We start from the raw sequence: 17,753 nt of genomic DNA, 5'->3' as shown, positions 1-17,753 counted from the left end.
CATTTTTCCTCCTCGAAGATTTCAGTTTGTTTTTCAATTGTTCACATTATAGGTCACATTTAAAATTAGAGTTCTGACATGATTTATCTTTGTCTCATTCTTGTACATCACAAAAACCTGGCATTTTAACAGGGGTGTGTAGACTTTTTATATCCACTGTATTATAACCTATCCAAGCCATTATTCTTTCACAAAACCACAATTCAGAAAGAAAGCAAAGACCTGCCTTCACTATTCCATCATAATTTTAACACAAATCATCAAGTAAAAGTATTTTTATTGTCAATTGCACAAAATAACATGTAGCTAGTGTTGTTCTGAGCAGTGGAATTCTTATGACATGGCTAGCGACATGAAATCAAAGCGGAAAAGGGCATGACAAGCTCATTAAAATAGATGACATTATTTGTCCTAATTATTAGATAGCCTGCTGTTTTCTTTTACCGACGTTATCCTTCTGGAAATGCCTTCACGCTATTGACTGATTCAGCAGTGTGGATATAGGCCTACAATATACACGGTTTTAAACACAATCGTTATCTGATCTTAGAAATTATGGAAATTAAAGAGCCAAATGAACGGGTTCTTTCACCCATAAGATTTGGTTCCCAAACTAAAAAGAGCGACTTGATGTCCATCAAAGTGACATTTTGGTTGTACTCTTTTTTTAGCCAGACAGCATGAAATATACACATCTGTGTAATGGGATGATCTCCGGTAGGCTATAGATCAGCCACTTGCAAAATCTGGAATGAAGTTGTAAATAAACCGATAACTCGCCATTTTGAGTTCTACCGTTTTCTCTCTGCAGTCCCGTCAGGCTTCAGAGCAGGCTGTGGGTATATCCCAGCAACACCGAAGGCCCTGAATGAAATAATATCTTCTATAGAAAACGAGTAATAATGTGCAGCTCTTTTTTATCTACATAGCCGCAACTGACTCTGTTAATCATCTCATTCTAATCAATAGGCTCAATGACCACGGGTTCTCAAAAACATGACCATGTACAATTTAAATATGAGGGCCTTCTGTCTGGACTACTGGCTGTTTCAATGGGTGATTCTCAAGGTTTGATTCTTGTACCAACTTCATTCTCTAACTACACCAATAATGTTGCACTGCTGCTGGTGACTCTTTCATCTCCAAACAGGCGACACTATTTCTGTACTGACCACATTTCAACATACAGTAGCTTCAATAACGTACAGTGCTTCTCTTGAAGGCAAGATCAGAGTCCATTACACAGGCAGAGAGCGTCCAAACACACAGGTTATACAGCCGCGTGGCAGAGGTAACAGAAGGGGCAGGCAAGATCGGAGTCCGTTTCACAGGCAGAGATTGTTCAAACACACAGGAAATCCAGCAGCGTGGCAGAAGTAACAGAAGGGGCAGGCAATCGTAGTCTAGGTTAAGCAGGCAGAATGGTCAATAATCCGGGTGTGTCTTTGCAATGTCCACTACTTCCTCTTGCATCTCAGCTTGGGCAGCAGCCACTGAAGGAACCTGTCAAACAGCACCAGACACCAGTTACATGGGAGCATTGGAAGCAAATACATTCATCATTTTTATCAGATCTGCAGTAGTGGCCTGGTTGGTCATGTGAATAGTGACAGCATACAGAGGTTCATATCCTAGCCTACATAACCCTGCTCTATTTTTCTCCACTTTCATCATCTCTCATATCTGTTCAACAGAATTTAGTTTTTCTCTGTTTTCTGTTTGTTTCCTCACCTCTTCCTCAGACTGGATTTGTTGTTCTTGATGTCCTTCACATGAACATCTTCCTCCTGCTGCCTCTCATTGACTTCCTCCTTCTTCACTCTTTTCCTTTGTTTCTTAGCCCTCTTGGTGTCTTTGTTAGATATCTTGGTTTCTTCCTTCTGAAAGTAGAACAGAAACATACTTTACACTGACAACTGAGCACAGGTAACGTCACTTCCTCGCAGTTAGCAGAGCCAACGCCACTGTCGTGCAATTAGCAGAGGTAACGCCACTGCCATGCAGTTAGCAGATGTGACGCCACAGCCTTGCAGTTAGCAGATGTAACGCCACTGCCTTGCAGATTTAAGAGGGATACGTAATGAAATATGGTAAACCGGAGAGTCTTCTACATCTTTCTGCTGCATACAGATTCTTGTATAAACTCCTGGTTGAACAAGCAGTGTGAAAACAACCAGAACTGCATTGGATGGTTTGAATGAAAATCCTGTACTTTACTGTCCCAGGTCTGCTGTGAGTTGCTGCAATGAAGCAGAGCCTTAATTCCAAATTGGAGAATTTGTAAACAAAAAAACCTACACTCAAAGATGAAACCTAAATGTAGGAAGAAGTGGCAACCAACTGGGGTAAAGATCCCCAAGATATACAAATCTAGGATCAGCCTCTCCCCAGCGTTTTGAACCTCAACGATTAGTGGAAAAAAACTAAACTGTTCCAAGAGCAGTGCACAGGGACAACTTCATAACAAAACCTCCCACCTTCCCATAACCCACCTGTTGGGAATTTCTGGCTGCAATTTCTTGAAGCAGCTTCATGCCTTTTTCGCTCACGTTGGTGATAGGGGCCAAGTGAGGCTTGTGGCCTTGTGGGAAGGACACTGCATTGGGATTGGAGGCGATGGCAGGAGCGTAGCTGTGAAGGGTAAGAAGAGGGGGTATATCCCGGGGAGACCTCAGGGCAGAGGGCGGAACCTGTAGGGTGTCCTCCAGAGTCGGGGGTGCTGAGGTGACAGGCAAACAGAGGCCAGTCTGGCCAGACACCGGAACATTCCCTGGGCTCTGTAGTGTCAACAGATCAGAAGAACCCAACGAATAGTTATAAACGTCTTACACCAGATGGTTTAAACCCTGAGCACTGAGGCACGAGGGGGTGTGGCATATGGCCAATATACAATGACTAAGACGTGTTCTTAGGCACTACACATGCCAGAGTACCAGGACACAAACCTTAGCAGTGGTATATTATCTTATATATATATATATATATATATGTTAGCTCTTCATTAACGTAACACTAACACACTATGCTACACATTTCTGCTACTCGTTAACAGGACACTACTAGGCCTACACTATGCTACAGATGGTACCTTCCCATTAACAATACACGGGGAACAATCATGCTATGCAACTGACTTAGAGCATCTTTCAGAATGCTGGTGTAACTGTTATATATGGCTCAGGAGTAACTTACAGAGCTCTGGACCAAGACATTTCTCGCAGACTCAAGTGTGTGCTGGGCTGCATTTCTTTTGGTCTGCATTTCTTGTGCTCTATCATTCAGCTTTGCAAACTTTTTGGAGCATTTACCGAAGAGCTTGTTGAGTGTTTCTAGGTCACTCATGTGATTTTTCAGGTTTTCCAGCTCAGCGTTTGTCTGGCTGCAGTCCCTGAGTATTGAATTAATCACTGTGACAGCATCCAGTCCCAACCCTTTGACATTCACACGCTCCTTCTTCCTCCAAAACAGCCACTGGAAGCATCCCCCTCTCTTCTCCGGACTGTCTCCAGTGTACTCCTTCAGACTTTGGTCCAGGATGAGGTCCATGGAGGCCAGGTTTTCATGAATCCTCCTCAGGCACACTTCCAGGGAGTTGATCAGGTGTGGCTTCTTGTCCACGTCCTTCTGGGGGAGGACAGCGGGCAGCTTCTCCGGGCAGCTCGAGGCAGGGTGGGTCTGGGTAAACATGGGATCAAACACAGATAGCTGTTGAAAGTGCAGGTACGATGGAGGGTTACAGACACATATAGACATATAAAGAGGGTTAAAGTCTACAAGTAGACGGTCCTTTAACAAAGCTTCTTTGATCTCCTTTTGAGTCTAAGAGACATTCTTTCCATCATGACACTTTGGGTCGGAGGGCTGGTCACTTGCCACTCTCCACATTCATTTACAGAGTTACTTATATAAATAAAATAGAACTCACCAGAAAGTCTGACTCGTCTAAGGAGTGGATCGACAGATTTTCATCCTCGTTCTGTGGTGTTATCATGTCATTACAAAGCGGAGAAAGATAGCCCATTGCTCTTCCTTCAGGTTCACAGCCAGGGAAGGAGTTGATGGGGTGGTCCTCAGAGTATGTAGAGGGACAGATCTTATTCGGTTTCAAAGTCAGCCATTCCACCCTTCCAGACTGAAGAGATAGACAGAGGCCATGAACTTGGAGACACCATAGAGTAATATACTGCCATTGTTGAGTGTGTAGCTAGTGTCAACGACATGAAAGAAGGTTCAACTCTCCTACCACAGGGTCACATTTAAGGAAGGAGTCGACACAGTTGTCACCAGAGGATGTGGAGGGAAATATCTCCTCACGCTGTATCACCCTCAGCCGAACCATCCTTCCAGACTGAGAAGACAGAGCAAAGACATGTACATGTACGTGTAGAATATACTGCCATTGGTGAGTATGTAGGTAGTGAGTCTTTATATAACATCAGTGGGGGGTTTGGTTTAATCTAAACATTGATCCATATTGTGTTTCTATGAGTAAATTCTGAGATATCACATCTGAAATATTTGCTTTTCAATATTATTGACATGGTTTAGTAGCCTATCAAAATGTTGCCGGAGGTGATAAAAAATGACAAATTACTATTACATTTCTAACAAATTCTATCAATTTGTAACCAAACAACATTCCACACTTCCAAATTTCACCTTTGATAGCGTTTGGAGATTTACACTGGCGTCATGCAGACCAATACAAGACACCTCGAAACATGTTTATGTTATAGGAGGCCACAGGCAAAAGGGCCAAATCAAATGGACACTCTTCAGTCGGTGCCGATCAAACAGCGCCTGAAGATCCAATTTCAGGACCGGCGAGAACTACGGCAACTTACAACGTGGATTGACAGATTGTCCTCCTGCTTCATATTCATTTCCTTTCCAGTCAGTCAGACAACAATTCCCCTTGGATTTGTGTAACACAACAAAGATATGGAAGAAGACACAACTGTCTTACCTCAGGGTTACTGTGAAGGACGGAGTCAAAAGGAAAGTCATCCGAGTCACTGCAGGGCAATGTCGTCTCATGCAGGTTCACCATCAGCCTATACATCCTTCCAGTCTGAAGAGAGAGACAGAGCCAAGCACTGATGTAGGACCACCATGGAATATAATGCCATTGGCGAGTATGGGGTTAGTGATTCTTCATGTAACATCAGGGGAGGGTTTGGTTGAATTTAAAGATTTATTTATTTAGTGTCTCTATAGAGACAATGGAGATATTCTAACAGAAAATGTGGCTTTTTTAATTCATGGTTCGGGACAACATGTTTTAATAGCCCATTAAAAGTTGCCTAAGGTAAGGCTCCTGAATGTTGCAGTTAGCTGCATCACTGTGAGACCAGGGTGTGGATTAGCATAACCCAGGAGTTCCACAGGGGGCAGTGGAACTGGCCAGCACCATCCGGGTTTGTGAGTGTTAATAATAATCGAGTACCTCATTGAACTAGCAACACCTTGTGGCGCTATTGGCGCCTGTGAACTCTATCAAGTTAGAAGACCGGAGAGTGTGCTCCCTCCGGCCTGTAAGGATTCCAGTATAGCCTTACTGGTTAGGTGAGCGGCATGACAAGAACCAGAACAGTTTTGAATGTGCTTTGGTGGACAAATACCTCAATATAATATATCATATCATTTTTAAGTTGCTAAAAGCAAAATACAAATACATTGACTTATTCCCTTCCATGTCAGAGATCATTGTTCTCAATGCTGTCGGACAACAATTTTCCCTAAATTGGTGTAACACGACAAAGACACAGAGGAAGGTACCACTCTCTTACATTAGGGTCAGTGTGAATAATGTAGCTGCAGGAAAAGTCCTTAAGGTGCCTGGAGGGACAGACTTCCCTCCTCTGTATCACTTTCCTCCGATGCATAATTCCAGTCTAAGGAGACAGACAGAAGGAATTAGGGACACTACAAAATATACTGCCATTTGTGAGTATATAGGTAGTGAGTCTTGGTTCGTATTGAAGCTCCCACAACACCAGAAATGATTTGGTTAAATCAACAGATGGATCTATCTGGTGTCTATGGGTTTGCAGGTTTAGTAATCCAATATGGTGGCCTTGCCCCTTGCACTCTAGCAACTTCATGTGGAGGCTTTGGTGTTGGAGGGTTGATTTGTGTTTGCGTGTGTGGTGAAATCTCTGCGTGTTTGTCAAAAGTGACAAAGAGAGAAAGTGTCTGAGAGACAGAGAGAGAGGCTGAGAGAATGAGAATGCAATATATAAAAGGATAAATGTTCTGGACAATTTTTTCACCATCATATTGTAATGTACATCAGAGATCCATCACTTCACATTGGTGTAACAACAAAGACAAGAATTAAGGTGCAACTAACTCTCTTACCTCAGGGTCAAGATGAAGGAAGTCATCCTCAGAGCAGGTGGAGCCTGCAGAGTCTGTAGAGGGACTGGTCACCCTACAGGGTCTCACCATCACCCGTGTCACCCTTCCACACTGAGGAGACAAAGGCTTGTACTCAAGGACACCATTTAATATACTACCATTGGTTAATATGTAGATAGGGAGTCTTCATTTGTATTCAAGCTTCCATAATATCAGGGGATGGTTTGGTCAAATTGAAAGATGGATCAATCTTAATTTCACCATTGACCAACACTATATATAAAGAAGAGATACATCAACTATGACACCAAATACAGCTGCATGCTCATACAGAGGGTTGGGGGAGTCAGCATCATCACTCTATAGGTCAGAGGGCTGGTCCCCTGTCCACTCTCCAGTTGGGGTCCAATGGTCTGCCAAGCCCACAGTACGTATCTCTTTTTGAGGGTCACGGTTCAGTACAGTGTCAAAACGTATTGACATTTGTAACATGGCTCGATTACCTGGTCTTCTCAACCACAGAGTAGCCTATGGATGCATATCCACACCTATAACCTTATACATTGCTCTCGTAATTTATCCATCCTGATTAGACTGATGCTAAGGGTCTGCTTGAATATATTGGCGAAACCAAGTTGTGTTGTTTCTTTGTGTTTCTTGTTATTCCAGGGATACTGGGGTGATTGCCGCTGATTTGTCAACTGAAAATAGCCCCCTGTGCCATATGGCTACGAATACGTTTACCATTACAGCCCTACTCTACACGTTCAGTCAGACAGTTACATTAATACATGGTACAGAACACACCAGAATGTCACAATCATCGAAGTGGATCGACAGATTGTCCACCTGCTTCAGATCTGATCTTACCAAAGTGTCAGAGTCAGGGGAGGAGTTGAAAGGGATGTCCACAGAGTCTGTGGAATCATAGATCTCAGCAGGGGGTTTCCTTTCCAACTGAGGCCTCCTTCCAGACTAAGGACACAGAAGGCTATTAATTAGGGACTACATAGAATATACTGCCATTTGTGAGTATATAGGTAGTGAGTCTTGGTTCGTATTGAAGCTCCCACAACACCAGAAATGATTTGGTTAAATCAGCAGATGGATCTATCTGGTGTCTATGGGTTTGCAGGTTTAGTAATCCAATATGGTGGCCTTGCCTCTTGCACTCTAGCAACTTCATGTGGAGGCTTTGGTGTTGGAGGGTTGATTTGTGTTTGCGTGTGTGGTGAAATCTCAGCGTGTGTTTGCCAGAGTCAAACGTGACAGACAGAGAAAGAGAGAGAGTGTCTTGAGAGAGAGAAAGTAATAAATAATAGGATTATTATTTTTTCACCCTTGTATGGTAATGTACATCAGAGATCCTTCACCTCACATTGGTGTAACAACAAAGACAAGAATTAAGGTGCAACTAACTCTCTTACCTCAGGGTCAAGATGAAGGAAGTTATCCTCAGAACAGGTGGAGCCTGCAGAGTCTCTAGAGGGACTGGTCACCCTACAGGGTCTCACCATCACCCGTGTCGCCCTTCCACACTGAGGAGACAAAGGCTTGTACTCAAGGACACCATTTAATATACTACCATTAGTGAGCATAAAGGACACTCCAGAATGTCAGAATCATCGAAGTGGATCGACAGATTGTCCACCTGCTTCAGATCTGATCTTACCAAAGTGTCAGAGTCAGGGGAGGAGTTGAAAGGGATGTCCTCAGAGTCTGTGGAATCATAGATCTCAGCAGGGGGTTTCCTTTCAATTGGAGGCATCCTTCCAGACTAACGGAGACAGACAGGACATGTAGTTAGGGACAACATAAAACAATATACTGCTATTGGTAAGTATGTCGAGTAATTTGTATTCAATACCACAATACATCGGAGCCTCCCCATAAGATATGGGGAGGGTTTGGTTAATACAAAAGATGGTTATGGTGTGCCTCTATGACTATGATTGGAGACGACCCACCGGCCTGGGAGGCTCCGATGTATTGTGGTCAGAACTCACATTTAGACTATGAACCAAACAGAAAACATTTCAATATTACATTGCTTATTAAACTTATTAAAATAAATTTCTTGAAATATACCAAATAACGGTGGTGTCTTAAATCATTTCTTGGTGTCGCTTGGTTTGAATTCATGTTGCTTTCTGATGACAGACTGTCTGTGCACTAGAATTTCTTTGGAGTAGCATGACGTTTGTCAGAACGTTATTGTGACGTCACATCCATAGAGGAGTGTCTGTTTTCACTTACCATGTTTGTTTATATAGGGATTACTTCAAACAGCGCTGTGGTGCCATCTTTAGGACCATTACGGCCATTGCCTAACACAAACTGAAATGACAAAAATCTTAAACAATGAATCTATAAGTAATGAAGATAATATTGAAATTATTTCATGATTAAAGACGTAACATGTAAAAAAAAAAACGAGTTTATTTCTCCAATTATCCATTTTAACATAGTGACGAAAGCTAGCATGACTTGCTAAATCCGATATGCTAATGTTAGCAAAGCTAGTCAGTCATACCTATTTAATATTAAACGAAAGGGATGGTACCAACCAGTGCAGCACATACAAGTTATATATATTCCACCGACAGCTCCTGTTGATAAATATCTAGCATTGTTTATGGTTTCACGAAGCCAGTTCCCAGCACGCAACACGCAAATGGCCCACCCGCGGCCCACTAGCTTTCTGCCGCTGCGGCCGCCGAGCGTTTCTGCGAAGCGTCCGGCCAGCGTTAGCCGCGTTACAGTCGGGCCGCTTTCATTACAATGCCTTCCAACAATACCCTGATCTGCTGCTCGACGCTTTTATGCAGTAAACCCAGCGGGATGACTCACGACCCAATGTTAGGTTTTATTTATAATAATCATTTACAATAATTTGGTCATATAACAAATGACAACCAACTGAATAAAATCGAAATAATTAATTTCAAATAGTGCAAGATGCATACAAAAAAACATGCATTATACAGCAAGCATACAAAAAAAACATGTGCAAACGAATTCAAATATTATTATTTTTTAAATAAAATAGTGCAAGAAAACGTGTCTAGCATCAGATATAATAAAATTACAGTATTTGAATGTGAAAAAGTACAAACATAATACAATACAAAATAAACAAGGGCGAATGGCATTAATAACATAGGTGTGACCTAGCAGCAATCAATAGATGTTGAATATTATAGATACATCAGTGCAATATGTTTATGAATGGTGGCATAGCACACTACAACTACAGTCAGAATTAAGAACATTCACACACAGCTTTAAATATTAAGAGGATAATGCAATCATATACATAACTGTACATAGCAGCAGTTAAAAAAAAAAAGAGTACTTTAGATTAGCAGCAATATTGGTTGTGCAGTAGATGTCATTCATATTCACGGCAGGTCACTTGTACCGCCTCAACGTTTTCTCCCACTTGCACGGTCAGCTGCCCCTTTCTGGTACCTGGGGACCTGGTTCTGGACAGCCTCGTCAGTGGCATCCAGTTGGAAGGATTCTTCCTTATGGCTCCTGTAATACAGTAATCAGATATTGTACCTCAGTGGTCTGACATGATTTTGAGAATTGCATGACATACAACACAAATGAAATGTTTCATGAAGACAACATGCTAGTGCAACTATAGTCTTGTTTTACCTGATTGTAGAGCCAGCTGTTCCCTCGGCTTGACATTCTCTTCAGTCAGACGTTTATCAGAAGCTAAAAAGTCAATAGCTTAATAGTGAAATAAACAAAACTGCCATATACATGTAATTTCTGAAAGGCTGTACAGTATTGCATTTTAGTAAAGGACACACATTCAGACAAATGCAGTTTCATGAAGACAAGATGCAAGCGTAACTAGTCTTGTTTTTACCTGATTGTAGAGCCAGCTGTGCCCTCAGCTCGACCTTCTATTCAGTCAGCCGCTTGATCTTCTCCAAATGTTCTGAAAGTAAAGACAGACAGTTAATTATTCAGTCCTAAATATAGAAACGAAGAAACAAAAAATAGTAAGCAACCAAACTTGTGGACACACGAAGGAAAACAAGGGAATACTGTAGGTATTTCATCTCAGGCCAACACTGTTTTTTTCAAGCTCAGTTTCTATAACTTGTTTTCCTGCCAATGGTTTAGAACTTGCGTTCAGCTACCAGTAACTTAACTAAAGAATTCAAATGTTAATAGAATATTGCAAACGGTCATTGTTAAATACAAAACAGAACTTACGTTCTTACTCAGTAACTTAACAACACTTAGTTATTTTTAATAACGCAGAACAGAACTCAACAATAAAAATGTTGATCTTCGTTTGTTTTGGGAGTTCATCAAATTGTAGTAAAACAATGTCATAATACACATGTTGTATTGTCCAATTCAGAGCATATAGCTTATACCTTACACCCTTTGAAAAAGACTTGTTCCTTTTCCTGAACGAGACTTAAAGAACCAAGTCACTAAAATGTTTTCACATTACTAGAATGTGGTATTCCTAGCTTGCAAAAATGGTGATAGTCTTGCCTTACGTGCAATTCACATTTGCTACAGCGCCGTCTACGGACACGGCGGTGTTTAAACACAGTAAAGACCTTTCCCCCATGAAGCGACTAAAGTCGAGGCTATAGGCGAATAGTTGACCCGGTACCATGCAGTGGAAAATGGCCATTAGTTTGGGGGAAAAAGTGATGGTAAGCAATGGCGAGAGACGGCTGTTTCTATGTGTTTACTGTACACAAAGGTCCTTTACACAAGCAATAGTGCAAAACTCAAAGTCTATTTTATTTATAAACTACCAATGTTGACCAGAATTCCGTACACTAAGGTTTAACAATAAAAACTAAGTTGATATATATAATACAAATTGACAGCCCCTAAGCACTGGGAATCCCAGTCATAATCAAATGCAGTTTTGATTAGCATCTCAAGTACCTGCTCGGCACCAAACCCACTGCCCTGACGCACTTGCTCGGGGGAGTTGCTGATGAAACTTGGAGGGTGACTTCCACAGTAGCAAGGGGTTTAATAAACGCATCAAGGACAAGTCAAGGGGAAGCCAAGTCGGGAACCAATCCATATTTCATAGGCCATATGCTATACATTAGGCCTGTAAAGGACTATACATAGGTAATATTTATAGCCTATACATAGCCTAATACAAACTCTATAAACCAAACCATTATTCATAATCTGCACATGTTACAACCTCTGTAGGCTGTTATTCATAACATACACATAATACAACCTACCTATGCCATTATTCTTTCACAAAACCACAAATCGGAAAGAGAAAAAAGACCTGACTTCACTACTCCAGCATCATTTTAACACAAATCATCAAGTCAAAGTCTTCTTATTGTCAAATGCACAAAATGACATGTAGTGTCGTTCTGAGCAGTGGAATTCTTATGATGACACGCGACGTCTGCACTTCTAATCTTATAACCTGCAGCAGCCACCAAAGAGAACAACACACCTACGTTATTACTGAGTTGTATATTTTGCCAATGACGTTTTGACTATGATGTGATTTCACTGGTGTGGAGTCAGATCCAAATCGGCTTCCCTTGATGGTTTCTTACACAAGGACTACCCACACCAACAGTAGTGACGCGCATTCCGAGGCTTTTTGGTGAGCTGGCTCTTTTCACCTCAAAGGACCGTTTTATTTGGCAGCCGAACAGCTCTTCGGTTTAAATGCTTAAAAATAACTTAAACACTATGAAAAAGGCGGAAAAGGGCATGACACGCACATTAAAATAGATGATATTATGTAATTATTAGATAGCCTGCTGTTTTCTTTTACCGACGTTATCCTTCTGGAAATGAATTCTCCACGTGATTGATTCTGCAGTGCGGATATGCCTACAATATACACGGTTTTCAACCCAATCGTTATTTGAGCTTAATAATTAGGGAAATTAAGGAGCCAAATTAACGGCTTCTTTCACGCATACGATTCGGTTTCCAAACTAAAAAGAGCGACTTAATGTCCATCAATCAAGTGACATTTTGGTTCTACTCTTTTTTAGCCAGACAGCATGAAATATACACATCTGTGTAATCGGATCATCTCCGATAGGCTATAGATCAGCCACTTGCAAAATCTGGAATGAAGCTGTAAATAAACCGATAACTCGCCATTTTGAGTTCTACCGTTTTCTCTCTGCAGTCCCTTCAGGCTTCAGTGCAGGCCGTGGGTATATCCCAGCAACACCGATATTGGCCTTGAATGAAATCAAATCTTCTATAGAAAACGAGTAATAATGTGCAGCTCTTTTTTATCTACATAGCTGCAACTTTGACTCTGTTAATCATCTCATTCTAATCAATAGGCTCAATGACCACGGGTTCTCAAAAACATGACCATGTACAATTTAAATATGAGGGCCTTCTGTCTGGACTACTGGCTGTTTCAATGGGTGATTCTCAAGGTTTGATTCTTGTACCAACTTTATTCTCTAACTACACCAATAATGTTGCACTGCTGCTAGTGACTCTCTTTCGTCTCTAAACAGGCAACACTACTCTGTAGACATTTGGTCTTCTGACATGAAATTCTGTGCTGACCACTTTTCAACATACAGTCGCTTAAATAAAGTACAATGCTTCTCTTGATCTGCAACAACTGCTTGACTCCAGTAAAACAAAATGCACGCTCTTCAGTCCTGTTGACAGTCTCACCATGGATCTGAGTTAGACTTAGAATATGTCGATAGCTATACATTCTAAGACACTACACTCACCTAAAGGATTATTAGGAACACCTGTTCAATTTCTCATTCATGCAATTATCTAATGTTTTCTTGGCACACTTTAGGTCCCTTAGTGCCAATTGGGCATCGTTTAAATGCCAAGGCCTACCTGAGCATTGTTTCTGACCATGTCCATCCCTTTATGACCACCATGTACCCATCCTCTGATGGCTACTTCCAGCAGGATAATGCACCATGTCACAAAGCTCGAATCATTTGAAATTGGTTTCTTGAACATGACAATGAGTTCACTTTACTGAAATGGCCCCCACAGTCACCATATCTCAACCAACAGAGCATCTTTGGGATGTGGTGGAACGGGAGCTTCGTGCCCTGAATGTGCATCCCACAGATCTCCATCAACTGCAAGATGCTATCCTATCAATATGGGCCAACATTTCTAAAGAATGCTTTCAGCACCTTGTTGAATCAATACCACGTATAATTAAGGCAGTTCTGAAGGCGAAAGGGGGTCAAACACAGTATTAGTATGGTGTTCCTAATAATCCTTTAGGTGAGTGTATATTGTGTGAATATTTTTGACTTCTTCTTGAGAAATAGGAAACAGCAGATTATTAGGGTTTCAGCAGTTCACTGGGGAAAATTGTGTTTGTTCCAGCTCATAATTCTTATCATTCTTCTCGTGAGTTTAAATGTCTCAAAGGTTTATGGTAGTAAAGGGCCCAGAGCCGCAACTTCAGGTGCAGTGGTATGCAAGTCGGCCTCATGGTGGCGCTGTCACAAGCCTCCAATGTCTCACTGTTTGCAAGTTCACCACGCCCAACCCTTGTGACCTAGAGTCTTAAAATATTTTTATTGCGATATACAAAATATTACAAAGGCCTTGTATTTTCCATAACATATGCCACTTAGGTCTGAGCTAATACAATTTAGATACATAACATTTGTAATAATAACATAAAATATAATAGAACAATATAAAAACAAGTAATTTAATCAATGTTACTTTCTTTCCTTAAGGAGTCAAATTTCAAGTTTGATAAATGGTTGTATAAATTCCGGGGATTCTTAGATTTTAACAATTTCAATGACTGCAAGTAAAGTGATATTTCATTAAAAAATTATCCTAAACATGGTGGGATTTGTGTAAAACATATTTTGCCAGTATTATTCAATTGTTAAATAAAACTTCTAAGGTTTTGTCCTTCGATATTAAGCAAAATCTGATATTTGGCTCAATCCAGAGTTGGCATAATTAAGAGGAAAATACTTTTCAGAGTCAATTGCTGACCAGCAATACAAATGTTTGATCTATTTAATGGAACGCGGCCATCCATATAGGAAATAATATTCTGGAAAAAGTGGGTAAACAGGGATTTTGCTGGAGTATATTTTTATTGTGAAAAGGGCAAATTTTGCAGATTTGGAGAACAGATGTGGCAGGTTAGGAGAACAAGGTTATGGTTAAGATTATGCTGAGCTTAATTTCTAAATTGCATAATCGCTACCCTCTGGCTTTGCCCCAGTGGTTAGAACATTGAGATCAATATCAAAAGTTAGAGAAACAAGGGTTTTTTACTTTTTTTTCTTTATAGGACAGTTTATATCTGTGGTTCTATTTGGTCACTACACTTTAACCTCCTACCTTCTATCCCTGTCCTCTCTAGACTCTTTAAGGGGCAGAAGCAATCCATGTTCCGACTCTATTGCTCAATTCAATCAGTGCTCATAACACATAACGGACGACACATTATGCCAATTTACTGCTTGTGATTACCATAATCTCCCACTAGATGGTGACATAGATGTTATTTTCTTTGTATTATTTTAAAGAGACCTTGTAAAAGAGAGCTTGTTCTCAGCTTGGCTGTTTAAATGAAGGTTAAATAAAATTAAAATAAAAAAACTAATAACATGTTGGCACATGAAAGTCTTTTAAATGTTTATTACAAGTTCTCTCATAACATTGGCCATTACTGAGATAACAAATGCTAGGTTGTGATCTGTGTGTAGCAATGTCTTTGCCTATCTACTTTTAAAGGATGTGTATGTGTCTGTCACCCTGTTAGATTAATAGTGAGAGAGTTTTAGCCTCCTCATCCCTCTTTCTGTCGCTCTTTCTTGTCTTTCTTTTATTCTTGTCTCTTTATCTTGAACAGTAACGCAAAACAAGGGCAGACTTTGGTGGTAACAAATAGCAACCTTAGTTCAACTCCTAGAAACTTTGTCAGGACATAAATGGTATCATAAGTGGGATTCATATATTTAAAATGGGGTATTAACCGTTGACATGAACCCCACCTACCAAGTGTACAACCAACCCACCAACATACTGACCAGGCTGGTAAGCAAAACAAACAAACCTGACTCCTCACCTGTTCATCACACTCCCTTCTCCTCTCCTCTCACCTTCATCCAGTACTCTGTTAAATGTCATAAACAACCACCACAAACTGTCCTACGGGCTAACCTGCTACGAATCATTTCATATTGTCACGATATCTCCTTCCATGAGGTTAATGACTATACTTGGTCAAATGGTGTATCTTCTGTATTGTAAATATAACATGATATCAGTTGACCTTTTATTAAATACATAAAGTAGCTCATCAGCCATTTGATTCAAAACAGACGTACAGTTCTAAAAGTTTGACAGATATCATTCCAATTTTGCACAAATATTATCAGAATGTGATACATTTTCTCAGATTTGTCTCCAACAGCTCCTGTAAACAAAGTTCAAATATCCTCTTGTACAAATAGTTACTTATTAAAAGGTATTATATTATTAACAGATATGCAGACATTATGGCGATGTGTCTAACAGAATGTTTTGCAGGGGATGGTCTATGGCAACACCTATGGTCTATGACCCCACTCTTTTATTTACATACTCCCGGAGACAGTCCTGCATTCTCTCACTGTGGATGATCTGCAGAGGAACAGACTGTAATATCCATCCCTGTAGAGAAAACATACACACGCACGCACACGCACGCACAAGCACATACACAGACAAACAGAGAGAGGTAAGATACGTAATACAAAATGAAATGAGCCTACTGCAAATAATCCTCCTTCTCATCATTTATAAATACATTATTTGTTTCTAACATCTGCAACCTGGAAAACGTTTGGCCTGTTTAATCTCAAACCCATCAAAGATGCCTCCTTTAACCTGGTGCTCTTACTCTGCAGAACGCACATCTCTGGACAAAACTATCAACATGGGCCGTCACAACATCCTTCAACACCTCGGCATCCTGAAAACCAACGCAAGGATACCGTTGGTGAACTTTAGCTCTGCACTCAATACCATCCAGAACTACAACAAGACCAACTTTCTGGATCATTAACTTTCTGACCAGTTGGCTGCAACACCTAAAGATGGCTGAGCCATACCACTAGTCCCATACCACTATAGCCAACCCCCCAGGATGTGGCGGGAAAAGAAAATCTAATGGAAGATTGTAGCAAAGGTTTGTTCGAATGGTGGAGAAAGTACCTCAATCAACTCCCACTCAGATTCAAGCTGATTCAACTTAAACCATCCATCTCCAACTATGGTAAGGCACCAACGGTATGAGACCAAATGTTGAGAGAGAGACCTAAGCCAAACTACAATTTTCCAAAACACACCTGAACATGCTACAATCCTTCAGGGAGAATCTCATGTGGACAGCTGGGACCAAATAAGAGCTTCTTGGTAAAGCACACCACATCCGAAAACTAAATGAAGACTTCAAAGACAAGAACAGCTGCCCCACGGTCAAATATGGAGTAGGTTTTGCATGGCTTTGCCGTGTCTCAAATGGCATTGTGAGAACAGGAGAATACCAAGGCATTTTGGAGCACAATGTCAAACCCAATGTCAGAAGGCTGGGTCTCCGTTAAAGACCATGGGTCTTCCAGCAGGACATTTACCCCAGACATACAGAAATGAAGCGCAATTCCAAACTGTCAGCACAGAGGTACAGGAAGCTCATCGAAGGCTGTAGGAAGCGTTTGATAGCAGGTGCTGAGTCCAGTGTGTCAATAACTTGGTCAATGTAATTTCTGTTTATTTCTGATTTGAAAGGATATATTCAATTCTGAAACAGAAACAAAGGTTCTGTAATATTATCTGTTAAATATGTTATTTCAGAGACCTTTGATCAATTTCTATTTATTTTATGAGATAAGGTTTTTGAATAAATTGCAATAGTGCATATATTTTGGGGCACAATTCTATAAGCCCAGTACCTATTTGTATGTAATGAAATGCCATCATTAAGTAGAGTTTGTGTATTCTGTCACTATATGTTGTCTATCACAAACATCACCGTTACACCAAATACACTTCTGAGTGCATGCACTGTCCATCTTTTGATGTTATGACATATTTTACCATTATTGTGTGGCAGATGCTGCCATAGGTCTTGTCTCCTGCTTTCAGGTACTTCAGGGACGTCCTGACAAAGTCCTCCGCTGTCATGGTAACCAGGTTGGGCTTCAGGTAGCCCGTCATGGGGGTGGACACCCCGAACGGAGCCACTGTCTGGGACACAGAGACAGGTAGAGAGAGTGAAGCAGACAGGTAGAGAAGGGATAAAAAGGATCTAAGCTCCATCTAGTCAAGACAGGAAGTGAGTTTAGCTTCCAATTACACAATTGAAAGATCAGACCGAAACGTTG

At 40.9% G+C, this 17,753-nt stretch overlaps 2 protein-coding genes across 10 annotated transcripts in view; both read right to left on the bottom strand.

The window, feature by feature from the left end:
• Positions 1-260: 260 nt before the first annotated feature.
• Positions 261-9,284, bottom strand: LOC105014103. Of its 5 annotated transcripts, none has more exons than XM_034296245.1 (14): positions 8,617-9,284; positions 8,449-8,541; positions 8,033-8,137; positions 7,788-7,898; positions 7,231-7,335; positions 6,361-6,471; positions 5,790-5,894; positions 4,967-5,071; positions 4,244-4,348; positions 3,926-4,132; positions 3,193-3,675; positions 2,493-2,777; positions 1,732-1,880; positions 261-1,503 (listed from the first exon to the last, which is right to left on the bottom strand). In XM_034296245.1, exons 2-14 carry the CDS (start codon positions 8,500-8,502, stop codon positions 1,458-1,460), a joined length of 1,971 nt encoding a protein of 656 aa, XP_034152136.1. In that variant the 5' UTR covers positions 8,503-8,541; positions 8,617-9,284; the 3' UTR covers positions 261-1,457. The 5 variants fall into 5 exon arrangements, with proteins under 5 accessions (XP_034152136.1, XP_028980675.2, XP_034152135.1 ...); XM_029124842.2 differs by having other exon boundaries at positions 8,449-8,697; positions 8,928-9,284; XM_034296244.1 differs by having other exon boundaries at positions 8,449-9,284.
• Positions 9,285-10,266: 982 nt separating this feature from the next.
• hsd17b3 (hydroxysteroid (17-beta) dehydrogenase 3) overlaps positions 10,267-17,753 on the bottom strand; it is a 29,052-nt gene continuing 21,565 nt past the window's right edge. For 3 of the 5 annotated variants that reach the window (NM_001310922.1, XM_034296183.1, XM_034296184.1), the window contains 2 exon segments: positions 15,654-16,041; positions 17,467-17,616. In NM_001310922.1, the coding sequence (NP_001297851.1) occupies positions 15,946-16,041; positions 17,467-17,616 (246 nt within the window). In that variant the 3' untranslated portion in view covers positions 15,654-15,945. 5 annotated transcript variants of the gene reach the window in all.

Source organism: Esox lucius, chromosome 13 (genome assembly GCF_011004845.1).
Source record: "Esox lucius isolate fEsoLuc1 chromosome 13, fEsoLuc1.pri, whole genome shotgun sequence".
In the NCBI taxonomy this organism is placed as follows: domain Eukaryota; kingdom Metazoa; phylum Chordata; class Actinopteri; order Esociformes; family Esocidae; genus Esox; species Esox lucius.
This window is presented reverse-complemented; position numbering and strand designations above follow the sequence as displayed.